The sequence below is a fragment of the Podarcis raffonei genome, chromosome 16, assembly GCF_027172205.1.
Source record: "Podarcis raffonei isolate rPodRaf1 chromosome 16, rPodRaf1.pri, whole genome shotgun sequence".
NCBI lineage: Eukaryota > Metazoa > Chordata > Lepidosauria > Squamata > Lacertidae > Podarcis > Podarcis raffonei.
In genome coordinates, this window is record NC_070617.1 from 40,970,306 (window position 1) to 40,986,760 (window position 16,455).

Genomic DNA, 16,455 nt, shown 5'->3' on the forward strand with positions numbered 1-16,455 from the left:
GAGAGAGAGAGAGAGGGAGGTGTGTGCAGGTGGGTTGTTCAGTTTTGTTTCAACTCTTGCATGTAGTTTTAAATTGTGAATTAATTTTGCATGTGAATGTGGCCATTGAGTCACCTGGAGCTACCTGCCTTGTAAGCATACTTGTGTCATGCTCTAGTCCGGATTGTATGAACTGATCTGTGATGGTGGTAGTGATGGATTTTGCCTTTGATGTGTTCTAAATCTAGTATTTATGACAATATTTTTCTTTCTTTGTTCAACATATATCTATCCAAAGTGTTTTGTTTTATATTCTTGATCATGCAGATTTTCAAAAACTGAATGTTATTGTCTATCTTTATTTAAAATAACAGTATCAATATTTATTGCTTATTTATTAGATAAAATTCAGAGGAGTAGATGAGTTATCCGGCTGCAATCCTAACCTCTTTTCCTGAGAGGAAGCTGCATTGAATTCACTAGCAATTACTTCTGAGTAGACATGGTTAGGGTTGTGCTGCAATAGTATTATAACCAGCAAGGAAAAAGTCTCGTGTTGCGTAACCTCCAGGTTATGTAATCTTCGGGTTATGGCCGTGGTAAACCCGGAAGTGTATACTTCTGGGTTTCGCCCCAGGCGCTGAATTGCTCCATCACTCCGCTTGCGTGCGCAGAAGGGTGCCTCCAGTTATGAAGTTTTTGGGATACGGCCGGGGCTCCGGAACGGATCCCATTTGTAACTGTAGGTACCGCTGTAATGAAACTTTTTCAAAGACTGATATATCATGGTATTAGATTTCATTGATGCACAGACACTAGTCCATGGAAGCTTAAATTACACTAAGCTGTTAGTCTTAATCTGCTTCCAAGACTCTTTCTTTATGTTTGTATACTATAAGTTATTGTAGTAAGCTACTGCAACTGCAAATTTCCTGAAGTATACATTAAAAAAGAGGCCAGGCTAATAAATGTGTGATCAGTAAAAAGTTTACAGAAATCAAATCTGCCTTCTGAATCTGTGACTACAACAGCCCAATAGAAAATACTTTTAAAATATAGATATGTAATGTTGCTTTTCTCAACACACATTTTATGTTTATGCAGCAATTGACAAGCTGGACTTCAATTCTGCAAAGAAGGCAAGTGGGAGCATTCCTATATCTTATATATTGTGTTTTGGTTTTTGAAATAGTTTGGTTGTGATTCATAGTACTGGGTGTGTGTACGGATCTACTAGGGATGCAAAATGTTAATTGCCATATTAAAAATGAATTAATATATCACATTTGTAATGAACTGCTCTTCTGTGATGGAGATTAAGCAGAGTAAGTTATTCTTTCCACTTACCTCAGGAACAGGACGATGCAAAGAACTTTGTGCATCACTCTATTGATGGAAGGAGAGACCTTCCCCTGTTCCAGGAAGCTGAAGAGATTTCATAGAGCTTTGCTAACATTCTTATAAGGATAGCTGCCAGATTCAAGGTTGATATCTCTGACCCTGATGGAAAAGTATGCCCTATATGAAAGCAGATGGCAAGCACCAACTTCTCTCATGGGCCGGAGGGAATGCCTCTTCTAAGATGATGCCTGCTGCAACACATGCGTGCACCACCTTATTAATAAATAAATAAATAAAGCAAGCATGCTTATTCCTTTAGAAATGCTATTTTTATCCATATCCAAATATCTGAAATGTAATTGATAAAACTACTTGGCTAAATAACTCATTAGGTTTTTTTAATCATGTTACTCCTCCAAATTAATTTATCATTTCTCTTGCGATTGTGAGTTATTTCTACCACTTTAACAAAAAGTAAAATCTGTGAGTGGCTATTTGTCTACCTTACAGTTACAAGGGCAGGTGGAAACATGTTTTATTTCTACAAAATACTATCACACCATTGGCCTCCTGACTTCCACAACTAAGCACACAACTAACAAGATCACTTTGATAATAGGGGTAAGTATTATTTGAATACCTTTGTCTGTGAACTTCCTGTGGGTTTATCTGCAGCAATCTGTGCTGACTTCAGGATGTGTGCAAAATATTTGGCTTCTGTAGTCCCTCTTATGTGTTCCCATCTCTCTGTTGAGAGATTTTGTACCCAGGTGTGTTTTGCTCTTTTTGTCTTCATATGTCTAAGGCCACAAAATGTGTCATGTGATGGTTGTTTCCTTTTCCCAGCCACTTCATTGCTAGCTGTTGCAGAGACAGGCAACATCATGGTTGAGTATCCCTAGTGTTATAAGAATTTAAGGTCTCAAATATATAAATTAAATGTTCATAAACTTACAAGGCACATAAACACATACCTAACTATATAAACCACATGTCTGGAACAGTGCAGGAAAGCAGTCCTGAAGCCTTTTTGACTTTCCCAATGACCTCAAATCTTCCTCTGCAGCAAGGGAGGCAAATGGGGAAAGCCCCATTGTCTCTTTGCTCACAAATCCTGTCTTAAGGGTGTATCTGTGTTTGAAAAGAGTAGCCAGACTGCCCAGGTAATGCAATCAGAGACCATTATCAATCAATCAGTGACCATTACTGGTATCCTGGCTTCTGCTGTAGGCTGCCCCTTCTGTGATGTATGTATGATGTATTGGGGGGTGGTCTTAGGCTTGCAGGGTGGCAATTTCAAAAAGTCTATATAAGGGCTTGCACACCATTGTTCTGGGTTCCTCTTCCTCCTGCATGTGGTGAGGGAGGCCCCTGTTGCAACAGTTTAATAAAGATCAGGCTTACTAGCTGCCTTGCTTCTCAATACTCTGGTTGGCCTCTGTTATTTTCTCCTACCGATAGGGAACCTACATAAGGACTCTAAACAGGCTCTTGGGTACCACATAAGGGAAAAAGAGCAGTTTTTCTTATAACACTACATAGGTCTGGCGAGCGGGGGCATGGAAGTAATGTCTAGTTCCTGTTCGGATGTATGGGCACTGGAAGTGCTAATTTCAGCTTCCTGGCATTTTTATCCTCGGGGGACGACGATGACAACCCATTAATGTGATGATATATTAATGTGATATGTGCAGTGATCTACATGCAGGTTACAGCTGGGTTCCAAGCACCTTCTCCATAAAGGGGATTTTAATAGTAGTAATAATTTTATTATTTCTATTATTTATACCACCCATCTGGTTGGGTTTCCCCAGCCACTCTGGGCGGCTTCCAACAAAATATTAAAAATACAATAAAGTATTAGACATTAAAAACTTCCCTAACAGGGCTGCCTTCAGATGCCTTCTAAAAGACAGATAGTTGTTTATTTCCTTGACAACTGATGGGAGGATTTTCCACATGGCTGGCGCCATTACCGAGAAGGCCCTCTGCCTGGTTCCCTGTAACAGTCTACAAAAGCAAACGCAACACGCTGACTAATAACTGTTAGTAAATATATAATCGGTATGATGTCATTCAAAATATACAAATAAGCCACTTCAAAACAATATATATATCATACAACACATCTCACAAAATATACAAGTAACTGCAAGACAGTGCATCCAGAATAGTTCAACTGTTTCGGAATAAAGTCTTCATCAGTGAATAATTATCAATGAAATATACATTCTAGTGAAGATCATACTAGTGGATCATGGAGACCTCCATACCTGCCCACCCCGTCCCCCCAAAACAATACTTCTGTCTTGTCAGGATTCAACCTCAATCAGTTAGCTTCCAGCCACTCACATAGGACCTTTACTGCATTCACTGGTTCTGATTTAAAAGAGATGTAGAGCTGGGTATCATCTGCATAATGGTGAACGCCCAGCCCAATCCTCCAATGATCTTTCTCAGCAGCTTCATATTCATGTTGAAAACATGGGGGAGAGGATTAAGCCCTGAGACACCCTGCAAGTGAGAGCCCAGGGGTCTGAACACTCATCCCCCAACACCACTTTCTGGATATGGCCCGGGAGGAAGGAGCAGAATCACTGCATGACAGGGCCCCCAGCTCCCAACTCCTCTAGATGGCCCAGAAGGATTTTGTAATGTGTGCAGCAGTTGCAATTCAAAGCAGCACTGGAAAAATCCACCAGCAACTGGTGGCCCAGAGTCTTCCAAAAATGTGATGCTGAGCCCAGAAATTGGGGTGGGAGAGGGTTCCAACTTGCTATTACAGTTTTAAAATCTTTGTGCCTATAATGATTTTCATAAGAACTAAATATCTTGAGAATCACTGATTAGGTCTGTTGTGAAACAGAATGCAGGTTTCTGATACAAATACTTTTCTTAAAAGGGTACAGGTGACTGTGTGATGTCTGTGTGGGAGGTGAATCCTAACAAAAGGCAGATAAGCATTCAAAGTGTTGCTGATTCAAGTTTGATTGAAGGTATGTTTTCCAGGCATAGGCATCCTAAAGAACTCTTTTTTTCAAAGACTTAGTTTCCCACGACCTTTGATATTTATTTAAAAGCCTTTGTTTCCATACTCTTCCAGCTTGTCAATATCCTTTTTAAACTGTGCTGCCCAGAACTGGACACAGCAGTTCAAGCGTGATCTGACCAAGGTGGAATAGAGCAATACTATGATTTCCCTTGATCTAGACACTATACTTCTGTTGATGCAGTCTAGAAGAGCAATAGCCTTTTTTGCTGCTGCATCACACTGTTGACTCATGTTCAGCTTGTAGTCTACTAAGACCTTTAGGTCTTTTTCTAAGTTCTTATGCTGGGGGGGGGGGGGGCGGAAAAAGCCACTCCTGGAATCTGCAAGTGACTGACACAGACATGAACTTTGGATTTCTGAACTGTACATAGTTGCACTAAATAAAACCTGGAAAAGACAGGTTGGAGTCCTGGCTGTTTACTTGCAAGCAACCACCTAGAGACCTGATATTTTCACATGTACTATTGACAATCCAGATGTCCTCCATCTTATATTTGTGCAGCTGGTTATGCCTGCCTAAGTGTGTTGCCCTACAAAGGGGGTCTGGAAATAGCCAGTCCTTTTTAGCCAAATAAAGGCAAGCAGCATCTTGGAAAGGGTTCAGATTTATTGCAGACTGTTGTAAGAATAAATGATCCAGAGGAATTATGGACTCCGAGCATACATTTCAAAACCTCTTTATAGCTTTTGCTTTACACGATTAATTTGTGATCGATTCTTTTCAGCAATACTATTGGATAACAGAACATGAACAGCTTGATTGGCTTACAAAAATTATGCCCCTATCTACCAGCAATACAGTGGCAACAGATAGTTCTGAGCAAAGTTTATAGATTCACTATTCTTCTGTCTCATACAAATGCCTTTGAAGTTTCTAGTCTGCGAAGGGCAATGAGCTCTTGGTGTGTTTTGCTAAGCTGATAAGAAAAGAAGAGGCCCTGCTTGCTAGGAAAAAGACAGAAATATTCTCAGGTGGGGATGCAGGGAGAAAATGCTTAAACTTCCAACTCTATGATTCTATTACTCTACAGTGTAAATCCTTCATTTACTCAATTGACAGATTATCTGATTGATACTGGACATCTCTGGCTTTGGGATTTAATGAGCATTACATGTGTGGAAAGAGAGAGATGCCTATCTTTCCAGTACATTTCCAATAGAAGACAATGGCACAGATACATTGTAGTTGTGACTGTGAGAATGTGCTTATACAGACTTAGCATTTAGCAAGCTTAGTGAGGTCAGTTGTGTTTGAGAAACATGTACTGCGATAGAGAATGCGAGCATGGGTGCATGCTGTGCTGTGTTGAGCTGAGGGTCTTGACATCTGTCCCAAGTTATGGGTCCCAGGTTACGACAGCTAGGTACATTTGTCTCTTGAAATCTTTATTAGCTTTGACCCTGTTTCCTAAATGGTCATCTTAAATCCCCAGGGTAAATCCCCAGGGCAACGCTCAGGGCCTCAGGACCCTAGAGTTTCTGTTCAGAGACCCCAGGTGTTTTACTGTAGGGATGGGGAACTCTGTGACTGTCCAGATGCTGCTGGACTGCAGCTACTATCCTCATCATTGTCAATGCGATCATCATTTTATTATTTGTACCTCACACATCTGACTGGGTTGCCCCAGCCACTCTGGGCAGCTTTGAACATATATAAAACATAATAAAATATTAAACATTAAAAAACTTCCCTGACTGCTGGCCCTACTGGCTAGGGCTGTATTGGAGTCCTGTAATATCTGGAGGGCCACAGGTTCCACACCCCTATTTTACAGTTTCTATTTCAAATGCAACTTTTTAAAGCAAGAAATTAACAGACTTACATCATTTTTTCCTTTTTACATTTTTTACAGCTGCAAAAATGCTTCAGGTTGTAGATGAATTATTGTTTGTCTTGGATAATGAGGCAAGTGCTATTTTGATTTATTTGTTGCCCAGTCTTACAGATTGCTCCTGGATAAGGTTATGTTCCATAGTTTCAGTATTTGGCAAATGGACAATTAGTAAGAAAACGTTTGTTTCCACTAGTGGAATTCAGGGCATCCATAACCATGATGAGCTCTTATTTAAATGGTTAATTAATATATTAAACTTTGGTTATGTTTTAAGAATGTTTAAGATAAAGACTACTTATATTTTTAATTGATTTTTAATTTCAAGTAACAAATCATACCCATACAAGGAATATAGAGTTTAGTAGAAAAGAAGGAAAAATAGCAGCTGATGGTTTTAGTTTTAGATGTTTCAAGAAAGCTAGTCAAATGAAAGTTTTTCTCGATAAGGTTCCTTGACTTGATGGAGGGTGAAAACCTTGTTCGATTGTCTTAACAAAGTCAGTAAAAGGATAGCATGTCGAGGTGTGAGCCTCCCCCCCACCCCGATTGATACTCCTTTTGTGAAATGGTTAATTTGTCCACAAGTAGGATTTCCAGTGTTCAAAATTTGCCATGCACATTTTGCACCTGGCTATCAGTGCCTGAAGTCTCCACCATTTGGTGGTGCATACCTAGGGATTCTTGGAACTTGACTGTTTTTGCATACTAGCAACACATCCTGTCATGTGGGACCAATGTGAGAGAAGATGTGCACTGTGGAGAAAAAATGGAAACGATGAAGGGACAGAAGCCATTGACAGCCCTGATTAATGAACATGACAAATTATCCACCAAAATAGAAATGTTTGTTTCATAGTATGAAAGATCTAAGTATTACAAATGTATACTTTCATGGTTCATATAGTCAAAGGTAATAGGTCTTAATTAGTTACATCATAATGACACTTTTGTTTTCTTTTTCTTGTAGAATGGTTTGTCTTTGTGGAATATTTGCACTCTTACCATGATTTGGAGCTGTTGTTCTGTTCACATTGAAGAATTTCTTCTGATTTCAGAATCGGATTTTTCAGCAGCTGCAGGGTAAATTCAGGATTATAGCATACTTGCTGAGAAATATGAAAGGGTGTGCCACAGCAGAATGGCTCCTCCCCTAGCCTCTTACCAGAGCTGATGCCCCCACTTTCTTGAAGTTTTGTATTCACTGACTTCAGAATCAGCCCCTGGGAACAAAGAAGGACCTAATTTCTGAGCAGACATCCATAGGAATGGGCTGTGTGTATGTGTTGTGTGACTAATCAGTTGTTATTGAACTACATCTCTGGCCAGTAGCCATGTTCCATGCTGAAAAACATGGGTGTTGGGAATCCATAATCGTTGCAGGGCCACAGGTTTCTTGTCCCCATATGGCAAGGATAGGCAACTTGGTGCCCCCTCCTGATGGAGCCAGCATGGTGCAGTGGTTAGAGTATCCAACTGGGTTCAAATTCTCACTCAGCCGTGAAGCTCACTGGGTGACCTTGGACCAGTCACTGTCTCTCAGACTAACCTACATCACAGAATACAATGGGGAGAGTGAGAATCATTTATGCCACTTTGAGCTCCTTGGAGGAAAGGTGAGATATCAATGTAATAAATAACTAAAGTGCTGAAATAAAATGTAAATGGTGATGGCTCATAACTTTTGTCATTAGTTGATGCATTTCCCTTTTGTTAAGACAGGGGATTGCCAGTCTTAAGCTAGTTGCTTTGACAAACCCTGATGATGGCAAACAGGTAATTGTCTTCTATCAAAGAAAAGCTTCAAAACATTGTGCCTGTATTTTGGCAGCATCCTTTAGGATTATCCTAATTGCACTACTTCTCTGTAGATGAGGAACATCGTGGTGTTTTCACTGCCTACTATGCACCAGCTCTATTCTTTGGAAACTACTAATGTTTCTTCATTGATTCAGAGTGGAATAAATACGGTATGTTTTTCTCTTTTCTTCAATTCTAAACAAAAAAAATTTTTTTTTCATCCAGTAGCACCTTAAAGACCAACTAAGTTAGTTCTTGGTATGAGCTTTCGTGTGCATGCACACTTCTTCAGATACACTGAAGAATGTATCTGAAGAATACATGTATAGTGTATACATGTATACATGAATAGTGTATACGTGAATAGTGTATCTGAAGAAGTGTGCATGCACACGAAAGCTCATACCAAGAACTAACTTAGTTGGTCTTTAAGGTGCTACTGGAAGGGGAAAAAATTTTTGTTTTGTTTTGACTATGGCAGACCAAAACGGCTACCTTTCTGTAACTTCAATTCTAAGTAAGGCTGACGAGGGGGAATGTAAAAAGAAATCCAAGTCAGAGTTTAAGTATTGTAGGATTTGGTACAGTGATTCATCAGATATTAAAAGCTTCCCTAAACAGGTCTGTCTTCAGATGTCTTCTAAAAGTCTGATAGTAGTTATTTCTTTGACATCTTGTACAGTTAAGGCACATGCTACATATTGTTTCCCATGCAGGATACAATTTACTTTTTGGAAGGAATGTATGAAAATAACCAAAGGTAAGTTTGCACTTTAATAAAATACAATAAAAAGCTGCTGCTTTATTTTTGATGGTTATCAAAGCTCTTTTTTAAACCACACACTCATTTCTAGGGCATCAGACCATCCAGTCTCACTTCTGGTATTGAGATGCTTAGCTGAAGCCTTGCCTGAGAACAGGTATACATATATTTTGACTTCTACTACTGCTTATGTAGAAAATTTGGTACTTGTGATATGGCAGAGCCAAAGTTAAGTGTGTCGTAAGCCTCATTAACTTCAAAGTGAAAGAGTTAAACATATGCTTAACATTACAATCCTATAAGTGTCCACTCAGATGTAAGTCCTATTGAGTTAATTGCAGACTCATTCTCCCAGTAAGAACATAGGAAGAGAAACTTGTCTCCAGATAGAAATCCCTAAAGGTAAATGAAATGGGCTTTCAGTTTCTTTACATCTAAGAAAATAATCACTAAAATGATTGCATAGATAGCACCTCTTTCTTGTCTTAATGTCAGATAATTTCAGCTACCACAGCTGCTTGCTGGAGATAGTGTGAGGAGGTTTGGTCATATTTCCTTATGTGGTGGTTCTGTAAGGCAGTCCTCAGTTATTTAATTGTAGAATTGTAGAGCTGAAAGGAACCCCTAGGGTCATCTAGTCCAACTCCCTGCAATGGAGGAATCACAACTAAAGCATCTGTCACAGATGGTCATCCAACCTCTGCTTAAAAACCTCCAAGGAAAGAGAGTCCACCATCCTTCAAGGGAGTCTGTTCCACTGTCAGAAAGTTCTTCCTGATGTTAAGTCAAAATCTTTTTTCTTATAACTTGAAACCATTCATTTGTGTCCTATCCTCCAGAGCAGGAGAAAACTAGCTTGCTGCATCTTCCTTGTGGCCGCCCTTTACATATTTGAAGATTGCTGTCGTATCTTCTCTTTTCCTGTCTTGACAATCCCTGCTCCCTGAACCGTTCCTTATAAGACTTTTTCTGTGGTGGAGAAGCCTTGCTGAGTGCATTGGTGGTGGGAAAAGAGTTAGTTTAGTTAGCATACCAGCCTGTGCCTGTAGATCTCAGGGTGGTTCACAACATAAAATTACAATATAAGCCCCCCCAATACATAATAAAAATAAGAACAAAAACAAGTCAATAATCCCCCTCCCGCAACACATTTAAAAAGGGATTGGATGTCAATCAGCCAAAGGCCTGGGAGAAGAGGAACATTTTCTCCTGGTGCCTAAAGGTGTATAATGAAGAGTGGGTTTCTCCTACTCTATTTATTTATCCCCCTCCCACCGGCCCAAGGTTGTGATCATGTAACTCAAGTGAGTGTAAGTAATTAGATGAATAGATTTAACTGGCTGTAACCATTTTTAAGTGGGAGGTAACAGCACTTCATTTTCTCCCCCTTTTTAGACTGAGCCGTTTACTTCACAAGCACAAATTTACTGAAGCTGAGAATTTTGCTGTTCAGTTTGGACTGGATGTTGAGGTAAAGGACTTTGTCTGCAAATCGTACCTCATCACTTACTGCCAACTGCAAAACCACAATGAAATAAGTAGACAATGAAGCTCTCTCTGGTAGCTTCTATGCCTACTCATTCCAGTTACCCACTACAGCAGGAGTTTTAAATGTAAATTTCAAAATTGTTAATGGAGGCAAGGGACTGGTAAAGAATAAACAAATGTTCTGCAAATTTTTCTCTGACAATACTAGACAAGCCTGCTACTCTGAAAATAAAGAAGATTTTTTTTCCCAAAGGGGAAATAATGTGTTATGTGTGTGTTTAAAAAACAACAGAACGTTTACAAAGTGAAAATGAGCTCTATTTTGGAGAGATTGGCTTCAGAGTCTGTTGCCGGAGATTGCCAGTCAGCCTGGCTAGAACTTGTGGCTCAAGCTAAAGAAACGCTGGATAAAATAAAGGTATGGATTTATCCTACTATATTTAAAAGCATTTTTATACCACTTTATATACAAAATATCTAAGCGACCTACTACATAGAGTGCACTGCAGCATTCCAGTCTCAAGGCTGCTGATAGCCAGGATATCCCTTTCAATGAGCTGTTGTAGGCATTTCAGCCAAAGCTGGTAAAAGGTGCTCATAGTCACAGAGACAACTAGAACCTCCAATGATCAATGATGGATCCATGAGTACTCCCACACTATGCTCCAGTTCCTTCAGAGGGTGTGCAGTTCTGTCTATAAAGGCAGTTCACCTGTTTTCTGGATCCAAGTACCTCTCACCCACAGGATCTCCATCTGACCAGGATTCAGCTGCAGTTTATTAGCCCTTACCAGGTTCAGAGCCTATATCGCTACACCTTCTATGGAGAAGCCAAACTCTATGCGTGTCTTGTTCATGTGTATCTGTAGCTCTCTTGCAGTAGATAATTTGCACATGGGTGTATGTGATAAGTTTTTCTTTTAAGCTGTTTAGAAGATAAGTTTATTCTGTGTTTTTAATTGTTTCTCCTTCTAAATAGGATAACCAGTTTGTGACTGAGTACTGCATAAATACACCATGGCCAATATATGAAAGTGCTCGGGAAATGCTGAACTATGCTAGAAGCAGGGTAGGTTTTGATAGGTGCTTTCACACATCCTACTCGACTAGGGCCTTGGGAGACCCATCTTGGAGGAAGAGGTGTGGGACCCCATGGAGAATCGAAGCTTAGCTGAGGGCCTGGAAGAACCTGCTACAGTTCTAAAGCAGTGTAAAGTACCTAGTGTCACCTGGGTTGCTGACAACCTCTCCAGCCACATTACTGGCTTTGCCTCAAACCCTGATTCTTTTCGCTCACCCAGACCTTAAGAGTGAAGATGGCAGAGCATCTGGTGGGAAGCCTCTGGGAAGTTATCACCAGATGTCTCTGTAGGATGAAGTCTCTTTGGACGAAAGAGTCAAAAATTGCAGCTGAGAACAATGGCCCAGGAGATGACCAAGAAGGGCAGGGGCTGGCAGGGAGATTCTAAGCTGGGTTAAGAGTTGTTTGCTGAGTTCCCTCTAGAGCTCTCTTGTGGAGGCCCTGCTCCAGCACTAGATATTGGTCACCGACATCCAGAACCAAACCTAGTTTACAGCTACCCGTGTAGATTTTTTTGTTACAATGTTTGCATTGGACTGCAAGTTAATTTAGCACTTATCATTTCAGATCCTGAAGAGAGGTGACAAAACTGTTGCTCCTTTCTTGACTGGGGACCCAGCATCTCTTACAGAGGTAATGAAAATCAAACAATCCTGGACCTTTAAATTATTACTGGGATGTGGGTGAAATGAGGAACTGGAAAGAGAACCTTGGCCTCTACACTCTGGCTTGGCTCCTCTAGCAAGTGTATAGAGGCTGTGAGGCGGGGCACTGATATCTCTTCTTGTCAGGAGCACAAGGGAGTGAAAAAATTAAATTTATTTTAATACATTTCTGCTCTACTTTTTAGGGGAAACCTTCACAAGGTAGTTTATAATGAGAATAGTAATGAAACAATTAATGAATAACATGGTAAAGAATAGCAACATATAAAAGCTATTTTCCAACTGAATGAAAAGGCTTAGGTGTTCATTTTGTATTGTTTTTCAAGTTTTTCCAGTCATTTTTGTACTATTCAAATATTTTAGCTGTTTTTTGTGAAGTGCTATTCAAAATATTTTAGCTGTTTTTGTGACTTGAGAGATATATGTAAAAGGTGATTAATAATTTTAAAAATGCCTCCCCAATAGAAATTTTTTTTGGCAGAATTAAAGCAAAAGCCCCTCTAGGATCTGCTTAGAATGCCACAAGATGTGAGCAAGTGGCATTTTCAGAGGAGATTCCAGAAAAGGCTAAAAAGGCTCAGCCCATCCCTGATACCCTCTAACCTAATTGTGCACAGTGGAATACTGAGTTGGCAGTTCTGAAGAATCTGTCAGTCTGTTGGCAGATCTCTTGTTAAATGTGCACCCAAGTATTTTTCTTGTCAAAAATCAGTGATTTTTTCCCTCCAGGTGATGAAGGCACAAGCAAAGCTAACTACATTTTGTGGAGCATTTGGATCAGAGATGTTCAGGTCTATCTTGTTTTTTTCTTGTGTTGATTTTGGGTTTGTGCATGTGTAAATTATAACATTTTCTAGAATGATGTATATTAACTGTAGTAGAATTTTTTTCTATTTTGCAAGACTACAGAAGACAAAAATAATGGGGATTTGAATTTTTAAAAATCCTATTAAGATTTATATACCACTTAATCTTAAGATCTCGGGGCAGTTAAAATACAGGATAAAAACAAGTAAATAAGTAGATCAAAACAGCAAAACAATACCCCCCCTTCCCACAGACACATTTAAAAGGCTGTAGAATATTAATCAGCCAAAGGCCTGGTTGAAGGGGAAGGTTTTCGCCTGGCTTCTGAAAATATATAATGAAGGCGTCAGGTGAACCTCCCTATGTAGTTCTGTGTGAAATCAGTTTTTTCTTCTTTCTTTTCCTTCTCTTTTGTAATCCAACATTCTCTTTGGCGACCCTTCACTTTCGTTTTCTGCACACATAGACAATTCTCAGTGCGTCACAGCCAAGACAAAGGGAGACTGGCCTTCTGCCGTTAGCGCCAGGCATATATCCAAACTTCCCTTCTTTGGTCTCATTCCAGCTGCTAACAAGCTACTGCTTCAACAAGAACACCATTACTCCCATCATAAATTCTTTTATCATTCCATTAAGAGTCTTTGCCAAAACCTTAGTCAAATTTTCACAGTCAATTTTGTAGTTAAACCATAACGATAGCAAGATACTCTTTCAATTCCACTTGCATTTTCAAACAATCAGGCAGTCAGTCTTTCAAGGGGAATTTGCCAAATAAAACAGCAGATGCAAAATATATCAAAAAGAATAATGGAGGCTCATCCCTCCTCTGTTCCGACATACCAGTCCAATTGTGACGATAATCCTTTTCCAGGTCAAATCCTTGGTACCCAGTGGCTGAATCAGTTAGCAGAGTACTTTGTCTCCCCTAGTTCAGAGCATGCCTGTTAATTAAGTCCAAATTTCATCTTAAAAAATCAGGTGTCCTCTGCTCATGGCGACAGCTTTGGAGAGTTGCCGAAAACTGTTACGATATGAGAGCAACGCAGCTGCAAACTGGCAGCTTGGTGAAAACATCACATGATGTGACTAGTTGTGGGAAAGAATCTTCCCGGAAGTTCACAGGCTTCAAAAGTCTTTGCTGTGTGTGTAATATGAGACCTTCCTCTTGCGTATGTAAAGGAAGTCTTTGCCACTTGCTTGCTGAAGACTGAGCTGTTCGGTCATGTTTTCTGTAGTGCTGCAAAGTCAGAAATAAAGAGATGTAAATAGACTTTCTGACTATCTCCTTTCCCTGCTAGGGAAGCAAGGAGGGAGGGGGTGTGCATTTTCCACGCTGGGAAATGTCGCCTATCAAGATCTTCTTTGACTGTGGGGATGCCAGCCAGGGCAGATCACCGGTAAACAAGCTCCGGGAACCGACGAGGGGGGCCAGCCTCTCCCCAGGGGGCTTGTTTTCCTCTGCTCATGGCGACAGCTTTGGAGAGTTGCCGAAAACATGTGGTGCATTGCACCCAGCGCCCCCTGCCCCCTCTTCCTTCTGGGTGGGCAGCAGGTATTGGATGAACTGCGGGTTGAGCTGCCCCCCCCCCAGCCTGGGGGGCGGGGTTGGGAGGATAATTACTCCCATATTATCCTTGATTAACTGCACGGAAATGCGTACAGTGGTACCTCAGGTTACAGACGCTTCAGGTTACAGACTCCGCTAACCCAGAAATAGTACCTCGGGTTAAGAACCTTGCTTCAGGATGAGAACAGAAATCGCACGGTGGCGGCGCAGCAGCAGCAGGAGGCCCCATTAGCTAAAGTGGTACCTCAGGTTAAGAACAGTTTCAGGTTAAGAACGGACCTCCAGAATGAATTAAGTTTTTAACCCGATGTACCACTGTACTGTAATGAAAAGTGTAATGGGTGCAGCCGTTCACCATGGCAGCCAGACAGGAAGTGTTTATAATTCATGTTTTGAATCTATAAGCAAGGCTCAGCCAGCAGAGTACCATGATAATTTGATTTTTCTTTTTTGTGTGTGTGTGTTATCTAATCCAAAACCTTCGGTTGGTTACAAAGTTCAAAGCTGAACACATTTTTGGAGGAAGAATCTTCTGTATCTTAATTGCACCTCTGTTTTCGTATTTGTAATTTATGTTTTTGTTGGGCTATGGTTCAATGTTCAATTTTTGTGGTTCTAGTGGAACTGCTTGGTTTGAATTTCTGAACAGTGAGGACCTCTTCAGGGACATCCTTTTACAGATAAAAGGAGGAAATCTCATGTCTGCCCAGTACCTCTGGCTAAGGCATCAGGTAAACGGTTTTGGATATTTCCAGTGGTCAGCACCATTCTCTGTCCTTGCCACACTCCTCCCCACTGCTGTTTTGTGTTCCTGAAGTATCTATGAGATGCCTTGCTACATGCGTTGCCTGATCTTGGCTGCAGCTCCTCAAGAGCTCTTACGACTCCACCGCACGTCCATTAGATTGGCTTGTATCCCCTTTGTATGATACAAAGGTAGCAGGACTGGCAGAACCCTCTGTCTGATGCCTCAGAGAGCTGCTGTCAGAGTTGACCATACTGAGCCACATGGACCTGATAGTCTTTGATTTAAGTAAGCAGCTGCATATAATCACAAGCCATTCACTAACTACCACAATTATAGGTCTGATGGTTGTGAAAATCTCTTTCCTTTTCTCCAGGAAGACTTCGAAGGTGACTTTAATGTGAAAATGCTGGACAAGTTGCTTAATACAATCCCTACAACAGTTTCCCTCAAAGAACTATGCCTGTGGTTTAAGGATGTTATCATTCCTTTTGTAAGGCGTGTTGTACCCAAAGGACAGGTAGGGTCTAATGGGAGACAAGGGGGATCCTTATAAAATATGGGTGAAGAACCCACATCTCAGGAGCCACATGTTGTCCTTGGTCTAATTGAATGTGCTCTGGGTCTGCCTGACACTGGCGTGCAGTCCCTATGGGGGGTGGGGAGATTTCTCATCCTCTGTCTTTTTAAGATCTCAGTTAGTGAAGATTGGTGAATAGGCAGATGCACTGATTTATTTATTTTTAAGCCCTGGTAATTTTAAGCTCTGGTAAAGGTGGAGATTGGACAACAGGTTGCACAACAGTTGTGATAGAAAACAGCTGCAATAAATTTGTCCAAATACTTCTTAATATTTAAAGGACATTGAAGTAAAGTTAATACCTGTTGGGTTTTTAAAGTACTAAATTTAGCATATAAAATTATGGAAAAGAATGTGAATTGAAAGTGGATTACCGTATTTTTCGCTCCATAAGACGCACCAGACCATAAGGCGCACCTAGTTTTGGAAGGAAGAAAACAAGAAAAAATTATTCTGAATCCCAGAAGCCAGAACAGCAAGAGGGATCTGGCTTCTGGGATACCATGTGGCTGTTCTGGCTTCTGGGATAACCGCACCAAGCCTCTTCAGGGCAGCGGGATGAAAGCTCCCCCTGCACAAAGAGGCTGCGCACGGCTAAGGCAGAAGCCAGGACAGGCGCGTCACTGAAGGGGCGCTGCGCAGTTCTCCCTCTCTGGAGAGGGAACAGGAGCTGGAGAAGGAACAGGAGACCTTTCTGTTTCTCCTCCAGCTTCCAGGACAGGCGCGTCACTGCGAAGCTGGAGGAGGAATAGAAG

The 16,455-nt window shown here is 40.8% G+C and overlaps 1 protein-coding gene across 10 annotated transcripts in view; it reads left to right on the forward strand.

The window, feature by feature from the left end:
* KNTC1 (kinetochore associated 1) overlaps positions 1–16,455 on the forward strand; it is a 90,830-nt gene that overhangs the window by 9,688 nt on the left and 64,687 nt on the right. For 6 of the 10 annotated variants that reach the window (XR_008328099.1, XM_053369985.1, XM_053369988.1 and 3 more), the window contains 16 exons: positions 1,084–1,118; positions 1,831–1,941; positions 4,223–4,316; positions 6,226–6,278; positions 7,175–7,287; positions 7,923–7,980; positions 8,076–8,174; positions 8,721–8,764; positions 8,859–8,924; positions 10,163–10,238; positions 10,548–10,673; positions 11,235–11,324; positions 11,904–11,969; positions 12,731–12,792; positions 14,995–15,106; positions 15,497–15,640. Coding sequence is in view for 9 of the 10 variants with exons in the window: in XM_053369985.1 (XP_053225960.1) it covers positions 1,084–1,118; positions 1,831–1,941; positions 4,223–4,316; positions 6,226–6,278; positions 7,175–7,287; positions 7,923–7,980; positions 8,076–8,174; positions 8,721–8,764; positions 8,859–8,924; positions 10,163–10,238; positions 10,548–10,673; positions 11,235–11,324; positions 11,904–11,969; positions 12,731–12,792; positions 14,995–15,106; positions 15,497–15,640 (1,349 nt within the window). In the remaining variant the exon portion in view is untranslated. Of the gene's footprint in view, positions 1–1,083; positions 1,119–1,830; positions 1,942–4,222; positions 4,317–6,225; positions 6,279–7,174; positions 7,288–7,922; positions 7,981–8,075; positions 8,175–8,720; positions 8,765–8,858; positions 8,925–10,162; positions 10,239–10,547; positions 10,674–11,234; positions 11,325–11,903; positions 11,970–12,730; positions 12,793–14,994; positions 15,107–15,496; positions 15,641–16,455 lie in introns of those variants that run through there. The other 4 variants (XM_053369984.1, XM_053369981.1, XM_053369986.1 and 1 more) reach the window with 4 other exon arrangements.